Raw genomic sequence first — 16450 nt, forward strand, 5'->3', positions numbered from 1 at the left:
AAGCTGTTTAGAAGCCTCTTGGACCTAGACTTGGTGCTCCGGTACCACTAGGAAGGCTGGAGTCTTTGACAATTTTTAGGGCCTTCCTCTGACATCGCCTGGTATAGAGGTCCAGGATGGCAGGAAGCTTAGCCCCAGTGATGTACTGGGCCGTACACAGTACCCTCTGTAGTGCCATGCTGTCGGAGGCCGAGCAGTTGCCATACCAGGCAGTGATACAACCTGTCAGGATGCTCTCGATTGTGCATCTGTCGAACTCTTTGAGGATCTGAGGACCATTGCCAAATCTCCTGAGGGGGAATAGGCTTTGTCGTGCCCTCTTCACAACTGTCTTTGTGTGCTTGGACCATGTTAGATTGTTGTTGATGTGGATGCCAAGGAACTCGAATCTCTCAACCTGCTCCACTACAGCCCCATCAATGAGAATGGGGGCGTGCTCGGTCCTCCTTTTCCTGCAGTCCACAATCATCTCCTTTGTCTTGACCACGGTGAGGGAGAGGTTGTTGTACTTGCACCATACGGTCAGGTCTCTGACCTCCTCCCTATATGCGTCGTTGTCGGTGATCAGGCCTACCACTATTGTGTCATCGGCAAACTTAATGATGGTGTTGGATTCGTGCCTGGCTGTGCAGTCATGAGATATCCTTAGGTTTTGACCTTAAAATCATTTAATAAATGAGTGAACAAAACAAAAAGGGTCGTTCCATGAAGTCTAATTTGTAATTATCTTTGGGAATTCAGCCGCATCATGCCAGTCTTCAATCATAGTAATGAATAACACATGCACTCAGAGGCATACAGATGCCATAACTGGCATGAGTTATTCGAATTTAACACGTTCAAAATCCCAAGTTGTCATCTCATCTCCAAATTCTAAAACTGGACTGCATGCCCGGTAGACAGTGAATCGCAATGCTGTGGTCAATACCAAATAAGTAATTAGCTGCTCCTCTAGACCAATCAAAAGTTGGGAACCAGACTGAGGTAATTTAGGATCTCTTTTTGGCCCCTTTTTAAACCTGGGATCAAACTGAAGGAGTTTAAACACAGCATATACAAGCATATACAGGAGAGAACCTACATTACATACGCCACAACTAATGATAATGAACAATTTGTCTTTCCTCCAGGGTAGGATTATGAAGATTTATACTTGGGGTATTGGCAAATATAAACACTGGGCCTTTTGGGACCGCCCTAGACACGCTGGGCAGCAACTCATTTTCTATGAGAAAGATGAGATGAATACTAGCAGCATGTTGTTCACTTCTCCCCAAGCTAAGGGGGATCCTCAGTAATGAACACTGAGAACATCTCAACAGTGGGGCGCTTCAGTAGTTTTGTTTTCTTCACACTGACTTACATGCCCCACATCTGTGAAGACTTTCGGAAGTTCAATAGCCTGACTACAAGATGCTGCTCTTTCTAAGCCCTAATGCAGAGTACCAAGGAAGTTAAGTAACCTCTTCCTCAGTCCACATGGGGTAAGTCAGGCTGAAAGTGAACAACATTAGCATTCTGTGCAATCATCACTTATCAGGGAAGATGCTGGTTGAGTAAATACCAAGCAGAGCAGACACTGAAAACAATAACCAACTATACTGAACAAAAATATAAAACGCAACATGTAAAGTGTTCCATACGCACAAAAATCGTCTTTCTCTCAAATCTTGTGCACAAATTTGTTTACATTCCTTTTAGTGAGCATTTCTCCAAGATAATCCATCTACCTGACAGATGTGGCATATCAAGAAGCTGTTTAAACAGCATGATCATCACACAGGTGCACCTTGTGCTGGGGACAATAAAAGGCCACTCTAAAATGTGCCACAGATGTCTCAAGTTGAGAGAGTGTACAATTGGCATGCTGACTGCAGGAATGTCGACCAGAGCTGGAGCCAGAAAATTGAATGTTCATTTCTCTACCATAAGCCACCTCCAACATCGTTTTAGAGAATTTGGCAGTACGTCCAACCGGCCTCACAACCGCAGACCACATGTAACCACACCAGCCCAGGACTTCCACATCTGGCTTCTTCACCTGCGGGATCGTCTGAGACCAGCTACCCAGACAGCTGATGAAACTGAGTATTTCTGTCTGTAATAATGCCCTTTTGTGGGGAAAAACTCATTCTGATTGGCTGGGCCTTGCTCCCCAGTGGGTGGGGCCTGGCTCCCATGTGGGTGGGCCTATGTCTCCCCGGTGCACCCATGGCTGCGCCCCTGCCCAGTCATGTGAAATGCATAGATTAGGGCCTATTTAATTTATTTCAATTGACTGATTCCCATATATGAACTGTAAGAGGGTAAAATCGTTGACATTGTTGCATGTTTGGTTTATATTTTTGTTCAGTATAGAATAGGTCAGGTCTGATTCAGAGTGATCATTACAGCTCTCTCTCAAGAGTCTTGGTATCTACTCAACAAATAATTGCAGTGAATTGAAAAGGAAAGAATAAACAGTGCATCCGTCTTGACAATTCCAGATTGGAAATATAGTCACACAGATAATTAAATGAAATATAAAACTAAAGCTTTTATGTGAACTAACCCCCCCCCCCCCCCCTCAAGATGAATTCAACTGTAAGTCGCTCTGGATAAGAACGTCTGATAAATTACTTAAATGTCAAAATAAACATATTCATCAGCTAGCAAACAATGCATTATGGATGAAAACCCCCAAGAAACAAATAACAAAATAAACCACATTCACAAGAAGCCGTCTGGGAGTAATATTTTGGGGCACCTGTTGTCTTTAAAAATGCCCTTTAAACAGTTACGCAATGCTCTCATTATTGCATTATCTCTCCCGTCACTGGCTAGGGCAAATGTGCCCTATATCCTGAGGTAGAGAGTAAATGCTACGAACACATAACAGATAGGACAGTTGACACTGAAACATTTGCATAATGCAAGCACACAAGAGTGTGGTCAGATAACCCCTTTGACCTCTGGTTGCGTTGCAGGCAAAGGACTAATTGAGACTTCTCTACTCGGGGACATAGATACTCTGAATAACTCAAAGGACACATACCCAGCCTTAGCTGACAGACAACTTCAGTATGACAAGAGGCTGGATATCAAACATAACCTAACCTTAGTAGAATCATATTCGTTTAGTGGTCTGCCATTGACTGTAAAAGATCATACAATGTTTTATGTAGCCTTCCATGTCCCTTATATAATGCAGCATAGGACTATACTGTAACACTGAAAAGACATTGATTGTTAACTGTAAGTGGATGGGACAGGCCCACTGGAACTCATTAATATGCCAACTGCGAGAGCTTCCAGGAAGAGACTGAATATCTACAGAGGCTCAAGCCAAGTACAGATGTTGGATATACACCACCATTCAAAAGTTTGGGGTCACTAAGAAATGTCATTGTTTTTTAAAGAAAAGCACATTTTCTGTCCATTAAAATAACATCAAATTGATCAGAAATACAGTGTTGACATTGTTAATGTTGTAAATGACTATTGTAGCTGGAAATATCTACATAGGCATACAGAGGCCCATTATCAGCAACCATCACTCCTGTGTTCCAATGGCACGCTGTGTTAGCTAATCCAAGTTAATAATTTAAAAAGGCTAATTGATCATTACAAAACCCTTTTGCAATTATGTTAGCACAGCTGAAAACTGTTGCCCTGATTAAAGAAGCAATAAAACTGGCCTTCTTTAGACTAGTTGAGTATCTGGAGCATCAGTATTTGTGGGTTCGATTACAGGCTCAAAATGGCCAGAAACAAAGACCTTTCTTCTGAAACTCGTCAGTCTATTCTTGTTCTGGGAAATGAAGGCTATTCCTGGCTCTAACCAGAATAGAAAGAGTGCATTAGAGTGTCTAATTTGAGAAACAGACGCCTCACAAGTCCTCAACTGGCAGCTTCATTAAATAGTACCCACAAAACACCAGTCTCAACATCAACAGTGTAGAAGCTACTCCGGGATGCTGGCGTTCTAGGCAGAGTTGCAAAGAAAAAGCCATATCTCAGACTGGCCAATAAAAAGAAAAGATTAAGATGGGCAAAAGAACACAGACACTGAACTCTGTCTAGAAGGCCAGCATCCCGAAGTTGCCTCTTCACTGTTGACGTTGAGACTGGTGTTTTGCGGGTACTATTTAATGAAGCTGCCTTGTTAAAAGTACATTTTTGGAATTTCTTTCCTTCTTAATGCATTTGAGCCAATCAGTTGTGTTGTGACAAGGTAGGGGTGGATTACAGAAGATAGTCCTATTTGGTAAAATACCAAGTCCATATTATGGCAAGATCAGCTCAAATAAGCAAAGTGAAACAACAGTCCATCATTCCTTTAAGACATGAAGGTCAGTCAATCCGGGAACATTTTAAGAACTTTGAAAGTTTCTTCAAGTGCAGTCGCAAAAACCATCAAGCGCCACAGTAAAGGAAGACCCAGCGTTACATCTGTTGCAGAGGATAACATCACTAGTTACCAGCCTCATAAATTGCAGCCCAAATAAATGCTTCACAGAGTTCAAGTAACAGACATCTCAACATTAACTGTTCAGAGGAGACTGCGTGAAATCAGGCCTTCATGGTTGAATTGCTGCAAAGAAACCCCTACTAAAGGACACCAATAAGAAGAAGAAACTTGCTTGGGCCAAGAAACACGAGCAATGGACATTAGACAGGTGGAAATCGTTTCCTTGGTCTGATGGGTCCAAATGTGAGATTTTTGGATCTAACCACCGTGTCTGTGTGAGACGCAGTGTAGGTGAACGGGGATGATCTTCGCATGTGTGGTTCCCACCGTGAAGCATGGAGGCGGAGGTATGATGATGTGGGGGTGCTTTGCTGGTAACACTGTCTGTGATTTATTTAGAATTCAAGGCACACTTAACCAGCATGGCTACCACAGCATTCTGCAACAATAAGCCATCCCATCTGGTTTTCCCTTAGTGGGACTATCATTGGTTTTTCAACAGGACAATGACCCAACATACCTCCAGGCTGTGTAAGGGCTATTTGACCAAGACGGAGAGTGATGGAGTGCTGCATCAGATGACCTGGACTCCACAATCACCCGACCTCAACCCAATTGAGAATGTTTGGGATGAGTTGGACTGCAGAGTGAAGGAAAATGTGGGAACTCTTTCAAGACTGTTGGAAAAACATTCCAGTTGAAGCTGGTTGAGAAAATGCCAAGAGTGTGCAAAGCTGTCAAAGGGTGGCTACTTTGAAGAATCTAAAATATATTTGAATTTGTTTAACACTACATGATTCAGTATGTGTTATTTCATCGTGTTGATGTCTTCACTATTATTCTACAATGTAGAAAATAGTAAAAATAAAGAAATATTCTTGAATGAGTAGGTGTGTCCAAACTTTTGACTGGTACTGTGTACACACACACAGACACACACATTTTTCCACATTTTGCTACGTTACAGCCTTATTCTAAAATGGATTAAACTGTTTTTCCTCCCTCAATCTACAAACAATACCCCATAATGACAAAGCAAAAACGGGTTTTTACAAATTTTTGCTAACTTCTAAAAATTAAAAACGGAAATATCACATTTGCATAAGTATTCAGACCCTTTACTCAGTACTTTGTTGAAGCACCTTTGGCAGCGATTACAGCATTGAGTCGTCTTGGGTATGACGCTAAAAGCTTGGCACACCTGTACTTGGCGAGTTTCTCCCATTCTTTTCTGCAGATCCTCTCAAGCTCTGTCAGTCTGGATTGGGAGCATCGCTGCACAGCTATTTTCAGGTCTCTTCAGAGATGTTTGATCGGGTTCAAGTCCCGGCTCTGGCTGGGCCACTCAAGGACATTCAGAGACTTGTCCCAAAGCCACTCCTGCATTGTCTTGGCTGTGTGCTTAGGGTCATTGTCCTGTCAGAAGTTGAGCTTTCAACCCCAGTCTAAGGTCCTGAGTGCTCTGGAGCAGGTTTTCATCAAGGATCTCTCTGTACTTTGCTCCGTTCATCTTTCCCTCGATCCTGACTATTCACTCAGTCCCTGCCGCTGAAAAACATCCCCACAGCATGATGCTGCCACCACCATGCTTCACCGTAGGGATAGTGCCAGGTTTCCTCCAGATGTGACGCTTGGCATTCAGACCAGAGTTCAATCTTGGTTTTATCAGACCAGATAATCTTGTTTCTCATGGTCTGAGAGTCCTTTAGGTGCTTTCTAGCAAACTCCAAGTGGTCTGTCGTGCATTTTACTGAACAGTGGCTTCCGTCTGGCCACTCCACTATAAAGGCCTGATTGATGGAGTGCTGCAGAGATGGTTGTCCTTCTGGAAGATTCTCCCATCTCCACAGAGGCACTCTGGAGCTCTGTCAGAGTGACCATCGGGTTGTTCGTCACCTCCCTGACCAAGGCCCTTCTCCCCCGATTGCTCAGTTTGGCCAACCGGCCAAATCTAGGACGAGTTTTGGTGGTTCCAAAGTCTTCAATTTAAGAATGATGGAGGCCACTGTGTTCTTGTGGACCTTCAATGCTGCAGAAATGTTTTGGTACCCTTCCCCAGATCTGTGCCTCCACACAATCCTGTCTTGGAGCTCTACAGACAATTTCTTCAACCTCATGGCTTGGTTTTTGCTCTGACATGTACTGTCAACTGTGGGACCTTATATAGACAGGTGTGTGCCTTTCCAAATCATGTCCAATCAATTGAATTTACCACAGGTGGACTCCAATGAAGTTGTAAAAACATCTCAAGGATGATCAATGGAAACAGGATTCACCAGAGCTCAATTTCAAGTCTCATAGCAAAGGGTCTGAAAACGTACGTAAATAAGGTATTTCCGTTTTTTTATTTCATTAAATGTGCTTTTCACATTGTCATTATGCGGTATTGTGTGTAGTTTGATGAGGGAAAAAAATATTTAATCAATTTTAGAATAAGGGTGTAATGTAACAAAACATGGAAAAAGTCAAGGGGCCTGAATACTTTCTGAATGCACTACACACACACACGACATTGAATGGTTCCAGACGGCGGCTTGCTTACCCTATGCCGAACCTTTAAATGTATCATCTTAACCTCACCCATAACCCTTAACCTAAACCAAAAGATGCACTATGCAGAAATCCCTCTGCCCTTTCCTAGTTGCTAAAATTTTAATAGTTCACCTAATTTCAGTTTCTGTGACAAAACAAGCAAGTATAGTGTAGAGAATCATTGTACCATCTAAACCGTTGTGAAATATATTTTCCATAACCAAAAATATTGTATTTTCAGATTATGTACAAAACTGAAAGTAAAAGACACAAGAAGCATAGAAATAGCACATAAAGAACATTTCTACCGCTTCTCAGACTTGCTTCCAATGAGAATGAGAAATCGGGCCTCCCGGGTGGCGCAGTGGTCTAAGGTACTGCATTGCAGTGTTAGCTGTGCCACCAGAGATTCTGGGTTCGAGCCCAGGCTCTGTCGCAGCTGGCTGCGACCGGAAGGTCCATGGGGCGATGCACAATTGGTCCAGCGTCGTTAGGGAGGGTTTGGCCGGCAGGGATATCCTTGTCTCATCGCGCACTAGAGACTCCTGTGGCGGGCTGGGTGCAGTACATGCTGACCACGTCGCCAGGGGTACAGTGTTTCCTCCGACACATTGGTGCGGCTGGCTTCTGGGTTGGATGTGCGATGTGTCAAGAAGCAGGCTAGGTTGGGTTGTGTTTCGGAGGATGCATCGCCTCTCGACCTTCGCCACTCCTGAGTCCGTACGGGAGTTGCAGCGATGAGACAAGACTGTAACTACTACCAATTGGATACCATGAAATTGGGGAGAAAAAAGAAGTAAAATAAAAAGAAGAAAATGAAGGAAAAAAAAGACAGATATATAACTCCCATTCTATATCAATTTTATCCGATGGCCCAAAAAGTTACATATTGCAGCGTTAACCTTTGGATCTGCCGGCTGAATATCCACTGCCATTCAGAATATTGATTGAATAGTCAATATTCAGTGACATAATTAAATTGCCAGAACAGTATTTATGCTGCAGTCAAAAGCTGTGGATGTTTGTGGAGTCTGGTCATCGCCCTCTGCTCTCCTGGCAGATTAAGCTGCCACTCTCTCCATTGTAATGCCCTCTTAACTTCAGAACACCGCTGTCAGGACACCGCTGTCAGACAGGTGGCAGAAAGAAAGGAAGAGAAAGTTTGGGAAACTTCTCCCAAAACCTATTTCAGTGAGTCAGCCAGCCATGATGCAGACAGATGGCCTTAGTCCTAGAGGCACTCTTGGGTAACCGAAGAAGTATCAGCCCACAACATTGCCTTTTGCTTTAGTTCCCCTTGAGTGCTCTGGCGTTTGGCTAAAACCATTTGGGACTTGGTTGCAAACCATTTACTCTTCATTCTAATTAACTCAATACGTATCCAATCTGAAAGTCAGACTGCGTTTCTACATGTCACCTTTGAAAGTGCCAGTTACACATTAGCAGACTTGTCTTGGACGAAATGGACAATTAACTTTCTCCCTTTGGAAAGGCCAAAAGTATCCCTTTACATGGTTTGAAAATGGCAGATTTGGACACCAATAAGTCCTGAAATTAGAACTCAGTGGCTGTACAGTAACATGCTATACATGACATCAGAGCTCAGGCTCTCCGCTTCACAGCTCTATGTTTTTTTGTTTGTCGTTGTTGTCTGAGTGAGGGAAATGCTGTAAATTAAGATGACTCAATGTATTTTGAAAGTTGAGAATCATAATGAAATACAAGCAAGCCAAACACCTCCGACTCCAAATGTGCACTTTACATATCATAAAACTAATGTAATATATATATAGTGTTAACATTTATGATCACTATGTTTGATGTACAGTTACAAGATGATATGGAATTATACCCTGGGTTGCCCTGAACAGAATGAACCTGTTTGTTGTATTGTAAAGAAAATGTTCCACGGACCACGCATCTGAATGCAACTTCTGTCATTATTTTGTTTTATGTTGCACCTTCCCCAAATTCTCCAAGAATATTCTTATGTTACTGAATGTATCCAGAGCATTTTCAGATTTCGTTTTGAACAAATGCGGCGGAAAAGTACAGTTAATTTAAAATGCACATCAAATCAACAGTGTAAGGTTTGAATTCAGTCTTGTGTTAGGTGAACTGTTGTGTCCTCACCTTTAGTCTAATAATGTTCCCATAAATGCCAAACTGTTCCCTTTTCATTGTTACCATGGTTATGCGTTCCATATTTCTTCTGTAAGAAACATTTCAATGTAGCCCTATCCATACAGGCCAATTCCCAGGAGTGTAAAGGGATAAGCAATGCAGAGGTTACTTCTCATAAGTCATAGAATCCTTGCAGCAAATCAGTTTTCCACTCCATTTGAGAGGGTCTTTTTTAAGGCAGTACAGTCAATGTAATTACTGAATTACTACACAGCCTTTGATCCTTGAGAATCATATTCCAGATGAGGGCAACTTGATTAAAAACATTTCATCCTTTGAAGAATTTCGGTGAGAGCACATTCAAGTACCTTTTGGTTGACTTTAATGACAAGTTAATAATTAATTCTGTCCTGATTAATAATTGATTCTGGCCAGCAGGATTTGCGACCCAGAAGACACTTTATAACTACTGAATAGCAAATCATTAGCGTAAGAATAGTCTGTACAATATGATTATTTACTCATCCAAACCATTTGTAATCGATTATCATGTGGTTGCTTTCTTGTTCAACTGAAGAAGGTTAGAGACCCAAGAGAAATACGCATAGAGGTATACAGGAGCACGTCACAGAAAAAGATCAAAGACTTTTTGAAAACTTTGACATGATATAAAATGCAATCTGGACAAGCATTTCCACCCAATTTTCCTTGCACTATGGAATTATGTGTAACTGCATCAAACCATGACCCTTAAGCCAGTTTAAGTAAAAAAACGCAGGTAATATTATTCAGAAAACTTTAATAACATAATGAGGGTTTTTTGCTGTCGATCATTGCATATGCAAAAAATTCTATACAATTTCAAGTTTTAAATATGCGTTCCACAGGGACTAGTTAAATGTAAGAAACTGTCAAAGTATTTCCTGTAAAAGTAGATGGAACAAGATGACTGGATGGTTCAATGAATACAGTAGAATAACATAAAAAATAGTGGCAGTGATTTTCACGTTCTGTCAAGTGATTGAAGCTCGTTGTTACTGTGTGGATCGAAATTACCCCATTTGAGACTTGCTTGTTTGAGGTAGAAAGACGTTTTTCTCATAGCCTGTGGAAATTCACTGCTACAGTAAGCATTGTAAGGAATTCTCGAATACCTGGTGAAAGCTCTCTTATACACGTTCAAAATTATCCTTTTAAACTTCAAACTTACCATTAAGGAAGGCAGTGTTGAATTACTCTCAAATCAGAATAATTAGCTGGAAATGTTTTCCTCTGAGTATGACTATGTTGCATCTTTGAGGGGTTCATGTGGGCTCAATGTTTCCTTCGGAGGGTGATGAGTGAATCATGCTCAACGATAATCAGGCACGAAATTCAACAAGGCCTTGCATTAGAAATACCCTCCACTCAGGGATTCCATGCCGTTGGCATCCTTCACTACCCTCCACTCAGGGATTCCATGCCGTTGGCATCCTTCACTACCCTCCACTCAGGGATTCCATGCCGTTGGCATCCTTCACTACCCTCCACTCAGGGATTCCATGTCGTTGGCATCCTTCACTATCCTCTACTGAGGGATTCCATGTCGTTGGCATCCTTCACTACCCTCCACTCAGGGATTCCATGCCGTTGGCATCCTTCACTACCCTCCACTCAGGGATTCCATGCCGTTGGCATCCTTCACTACCCTCCACTCAGGGATTCCATGTCGTTGGCATCCTTCACTATCCTCTACTGAGGGATTCCATGTCGTTGGCATCCTTCAGTACCCTCCACTCAGGGATTCCATGCTGTTGGCATCCTTCACTACCCTCCACTCAGGGATTCCATGCTGTTGGTATCCTTCACTCAGGGATTCCATACTCTTGGCATCCTTCATTATCCTCCACTCAGGGATTCCATGCTGTTGGCATCCTTCATTATCCTCCACTCAGGGATTCCATGCTGTTGGCATCCTTCATTATCCTCCACTCAGGGATTCCATGCTGTTGGTATCCTCCACTCAGGGATTCCATACTCTTGGCATCCTTCATTATCCTCCACTCAGGGATTCCATGCTGTTGGCATCCTTCACTACCCTCCACTCAGGGATTCCATGCCATTGGCATCCTTCACTATCCTCTACTGAGGGATTCCATGCTGTTGGCATCCTTCATTATCCTCCACTCAGGGATTCCATGCTGTTGGTATCCTTCACTCAGGGATTCCATACTCTTGGCATCCTTCATTATCCTCCACTCAGGGATTCCATGCTGTTGGCATCCTTCACTACCCTCCACTCAGGGATTCCATGCTGTTGGTATCCTTCATTATCCTCCACTCAGGGATTCCATACTCTTGGCATCCTTCATTATCCTCCACTCAGGGATTCCATGCTGTTGGTATCCTTCATTATCCTCCACTCAGGGATTCCATACTCTTGGCATCCTTCATTATCCTCCACTCAGGGATTCCATGCCGTTGGCATCCTTCACTACCCTCCACTCAGGGATTCCATGCTGTTGGTATCCTTCACTCAGGGATTCCATGCTGTTGGTATCCTTCACTACCCTCCACTCAGGGATTCCATGCCGTTGGCATCCTTCACTACCCTCCACTCAGGGATTCCATGCTGTTGGTATCCTTCACTCAGGGATTCCATACTCTTGGCATCCTTCATTATCCTCCACTCAGGGATTCCATGCTGTTGGCATCCTTCACTCCATTTTCAATCTGAGTGACTGAGCCACCAATTTCACAAATATAGTTTCACCACAATTCCTTTTAATGTTGTTGGTTGTGACTCACACTAAAATAGTAATGTTCTTGGTTATGACTCATACTAAAAGAGTAATAAACAACAATTAACCTCTAATATACGTTATAAAGAAATCAAGACCAAAGTTGGATTCACACCTGGGTCTTTAAAAATGTCCTTTTAGTAAGTTCAAAGCTCAAAACCGTTGTAAAGGTTTTAATTATCTAGTACATTGTAACATGACCCATAAGAGACTAAGCAAAGCCACTCATGCATGATAACCTGGATGTGTTGTAAACAGTAGGCCAGTAGGATATAATGAACTACATCTCTGGGTAAACATCCATTGTAGCCAACCACCATTATTGGTGTCTTACCTGTCCCGCAGGTGGCACTGCACTCAGTCCATGAGCCATACTTCCAGAAGAAACCGGGGTTAGGGATATCATTGTCTGAGTCCAGAAGAGTCTCTCTATGGATGGTGTACTCATAGCGCACCCCTGGGTTGGTCTCCTGGAAGAGTAGCTGTAGAACACATAGGATCAATCAGAATGAGACAGACGAGACAGCATGAAAACAGACAGCATGCGACAGCATGAGACAGCAGGAAACAGACAGGATGAGACAGACAGCATGAGAGACCAGACAGACAGCACGAGACAGACAGCACGAGACAGACAGCACGAGACAGACAGCACGAGACAGACAGCACGAGAGACGAGACAGACAGCATGAGATAGACGAGACAGACAGCATGAGACAGACAGACCAGACAGACAGACAGCACGAGACAGACAGACAGCATGAGACAAACGAGACAGACGAGACAGCACGAGAGACGAGACAGACAGCACGAGACAGACGAGACAGACAGCACGAGAGATGAGACAGACAGCATGAGACAGACGAGACAGACAGACGAGACAGACAGACAGCATGAGACAGACAAGACAGCATGAGACAGACGAGACAGCATGAGACAGACGAGACAGCATGAGACAGACGAGACAGCATGAGACAGACGAGACAGCACGAGACAGCACAAGACAGCACGAGACAGCACGAGACAGACAAAAGCACAAAACACACAAACTAAAAGGTCAAACAGTCAACAAGCCATTGCTGCTTCGGATCACATATTTTTTGAAGTGAATGATGTTGAAGGGTTTGTTGTTTGGTGTGTACTGTGTGTGTGTGTGTACTATGTGTATGTGTCATGCTGTGCAGTGGTATGGGGGGGCATGTCTTTTGGGGAGTGTGTGGAATGTGCTCATGTTAGTGGTTTGAGGTGTGTGTGGCTAATATGTGTTTAGGAGATTGGATCGGGTTGTGGATGATGATCGCACAGGAGGGGGGCATGGATGGTATCTCCTCCCAGATGGCCATCTCACCCGCGTGCTGGGGCTCTCAGCAAGTCAACACACCTATTCCAGCCAACAGCACAATCACATACCAATTTCCACTTTAATTTCTGGACCAAGCATCATTGGGAGGCCCAGAGCTGATCTCAGCTATCCAAACAGACAGGATGTAAAGTTAGAACAGGTCAGCTTGGGACAGCACCGGGAGACTGCCAGGGCACAGAGTCTGTTGGCTGTGATACCCAGTGATACGCCGCCTGTATCCTAAGCTTGCACAGGCAGTAAGCAATAACTCATGTTGCATACTTCATTGAGCAGGGCTCTCCAAATTTTTCTAGCATGAGAGCTACTTTAAATGAAACATGTCTCAAGCTATACATTCTTTCTAGCTTTCAAATAGGAACATTCTTCTTTTCTCTCCTCTGCAACTCTTCACCAGGTCCTTAGTGTACAAGCGAAAGTAGCTCACTGTTTTCTGTCAATATACCTGATAAAATAATGGTTAATAAACAACTAACGGGGGCCCTATAAAATCTGCAATTCCCCCCCAATAATGTTTTATATTTTCCCAAATTATGTTCAGTTAAAAATGTCCTGACAGATACTGTGTTAGGTTTGGCTTTTTAAGACGATAGTGGCTAACCAGGGATGGGATAATGTCAATGTTGTGTTGATTAGATAGCAATGTGATGGTCCCACAAGACAAACTTCAAATGTCACTCACAACAAAGGGAACTAACAAAGGAAATCACTTTGACAACCAAAACAAAACCGAAAGGGGTTCAAAGGAAGTTCAAATCAAATGTTATTGGTCACATACACATGGTTAGCAGATGTTAATGCGAGTGTAGCGAACTGCTTGTGCTTCTAGTTCCGACAGTGCAGTAATATCTAACAAGTAATCTAACAATTCCCCAACAACTACCTAATACACACAAATCTAAAGGGATGGGGCCTCCCGAGTGCCGCACTGGTCTAAGGCACTGCATCGCATTGCTAGCTGTGGCACTAGAGATTCTAGGTTCAAGTCAAGGCTCTGTCGCAACCGGCCGCAACCGGCAGACGCATGGGGTGACGCACAATTGGCCCAGCGTCTTCCGGGTTAGGGGAGGGTTTGGTCGGCAGGGATGTCCTTGTCCCATCGCGCACTAGCGACTCCTGTGGCGGACCGGGCGCAGTGCATGCTGACACGGTCGCCAGGTGTAAGGTGTTTCCTCCGACACATTGGTGCGGCTGGCTTCCGGGTTAAGTGGGCATTGTGTCAAGAAGCAGTGCGGCTTGGTTGGGTTATGTTATGGAGGACACGCGGCTCTTGACCTTCGCCTCTCCCGAGTCCGTACAGGAGCTGCAGCGATGAGACAAGACTGTAACTACCAATTGGATACCACAAAATTGATGCACCTGTACTGACCTTGCCTTCTGGATGGTAGCAGTATTGACAGGCAATGGCTTGGGTGGTTGTTGTCCTTGATGATCTTTTTGGCCTTCCTGTGATATCGGGTGCAGTAGGTGTCCTGGAGGGCAGGTAGTTTGCCCCCGGTGATGCGTTGTGCAGACCGCACCACCCTCTGGAGAGCCTTGCGGTTGTGGGCGGTGCAGTTGCCATGCCAGGCGGTGATACAGCCCAACAGGATGCTCTCAATTGTGCATCTGTAAAAGTTTGTCAGGGTTGTGTGGGTGGACCATTTCAGTTTGTCTGTGATGTGTACACCCAGGAACTTAAAACTTTCCACCTTCTCCACTGCTGTTCCCTGAAGTCCACGATCATCTCCTTTGTTTTGTTGACGTTGAGTGAGAGGTTGTTTTCCTGTGCACTCACCTCCTCCTTGTAGGCTGTCTTATCGTTGTTGGTAATCAAGCCCACTACTGTTGTGTTGTCTGCCGACTTGATGATTGAGTTGGAGGCGTGCCTGGCCACACAGTCATGGGTGAACAGAGAGTACAGGAGGGGGCTGAGCATGCACCCTTGTGGGGCCCCAGTGTTGAGGGTCAGCGAAGTGGAGATGTTTCCTACCTTCACCACCTGGGGCGGCCCGTCTGAAAGACCTGGACCCAATTGCACAGGGCAGGGATGAGACCCAGGGCCTCCAGCTTAATGATGAGCTTGGAGGGTACTATGGTGTTGAATGCTGAGCTATAGTCAATGAACAGCTTTCTTACATAGGTATTCCTCTTGTCCAGATGGGATAGGGCAGTGTGCAGTGTGATAGTAATTGCATCGTCTGTGGACCTGTTAGGGCGGTATGCAAACTGAACTGGGTCTAGGGTGGCAGGTAAGGTGGAGGTGACATGATCCTTGACTAGTCTCTCAAAGCACTTCATGATGACAAAATTGAGTGCTACGGGGTGATAGTCATTTAGTTCAGTTACCTTTGCCTTCTTGGGTACGGGAACAATTGTCGCCATCTTGAAGCATGTGGGAACAGCAGACTGGGATAGGGCGCGATTGAATATGTCCGTAAACACACCAGCCAGCTGGTCTGCACATGCTCTGAGGACGTGGCTAGGGATGCCCTCTGGGCCAGCAGCCTTGCGAGGGTTAACACGTTGGCTGGTTTTCCTTTTGATGTCCGTAATTGCCTGTAGACCCTGCCACATACGTCTCGTGTCTGAGCCATTGAATTGCGACTTCACTTTGTCCCTATACCGACATTTCGCTTGTTTGATTGCCTTGCGGAGGGAATAACTACACTGTTTATATTCGGCCATATTCCCAGTCCTCTTTCCATGGTTAAATGCAGGGGTTCGCGCTTTCAGTTTTGCGCGAAAGACACCATCCATCCATGGATTTTGGTTAGGGTAGGTTTTGATAGTCACAGTGGGTACAAAATCTCCAATGCACTTCCTTATAAACTCACTCACCTAGTCAACGTATAGATCAATGTCATTCTCTGAGGCTGCCTGGAACATTTCCCAGTCCACGTGATCAAAACAATCTTGAAGCGTGGATTCCGATTGGTCAGACCAGTGTTGAACGGTTCTAGTCAAGGGTACATCCTGTTTGAGTTTCTGCCTATAGGACGGTAGAAGCAAGATGGAGTCGTGGTCGGATTTGCCGAAGGGATGGCGGGGGAGGGCCTTGTATGCATCGCAGAAGTCAGAGTAGCAATAGTTCAGTGTATTGCCCGAGCGGATGCTGCAATCAATATGCTGATAGAATTTAGGTAGCCTTTAGGTTCTGAAAGACACCCATGTTTGTGCCCACTAAAAGTTGGCAAAGCCACTAGTAAGGGGTTCTAAGGCTTC

The 16450-nt window shown here is 44.3% G+C and overlaps 1 protein-coding gene across 1 annotated transcript in view; it reads right to left on the reverse strand.

The window, feature by feature from the left end:
• Window positions 1-16450, reverse strand: part of LOC106592618 (A disintegrin and metalloproteinase with thrombospondin motifs 7) — a 168529-nt gene that overhangs the window by 51608 nt on the left and 100471 nt on the right. Inside the window, exon 16 of the mRNA XM_082969738.1 lies at window positions 12221-12368. Coding sequence (XP_082825864.1) covers window positions 12221-12368 — 148 coding nt within the window. The remainder of the gene's footprint in view (window positions 1-12220; window positions 12369-16450) is intronic.

Source organism: Salmo salar, chromosome 26, assembly GCF_965601325.2.
Source record: "Salmo salar chromosome 26, fSalSal1, whole genome shotgun sequence".
Lineage (NCBI taxonomy): Eukaryota > Metazoa > Chordata > Actinopteri > Salmoniformes > Salmonidae > Salmo > Salmo salar.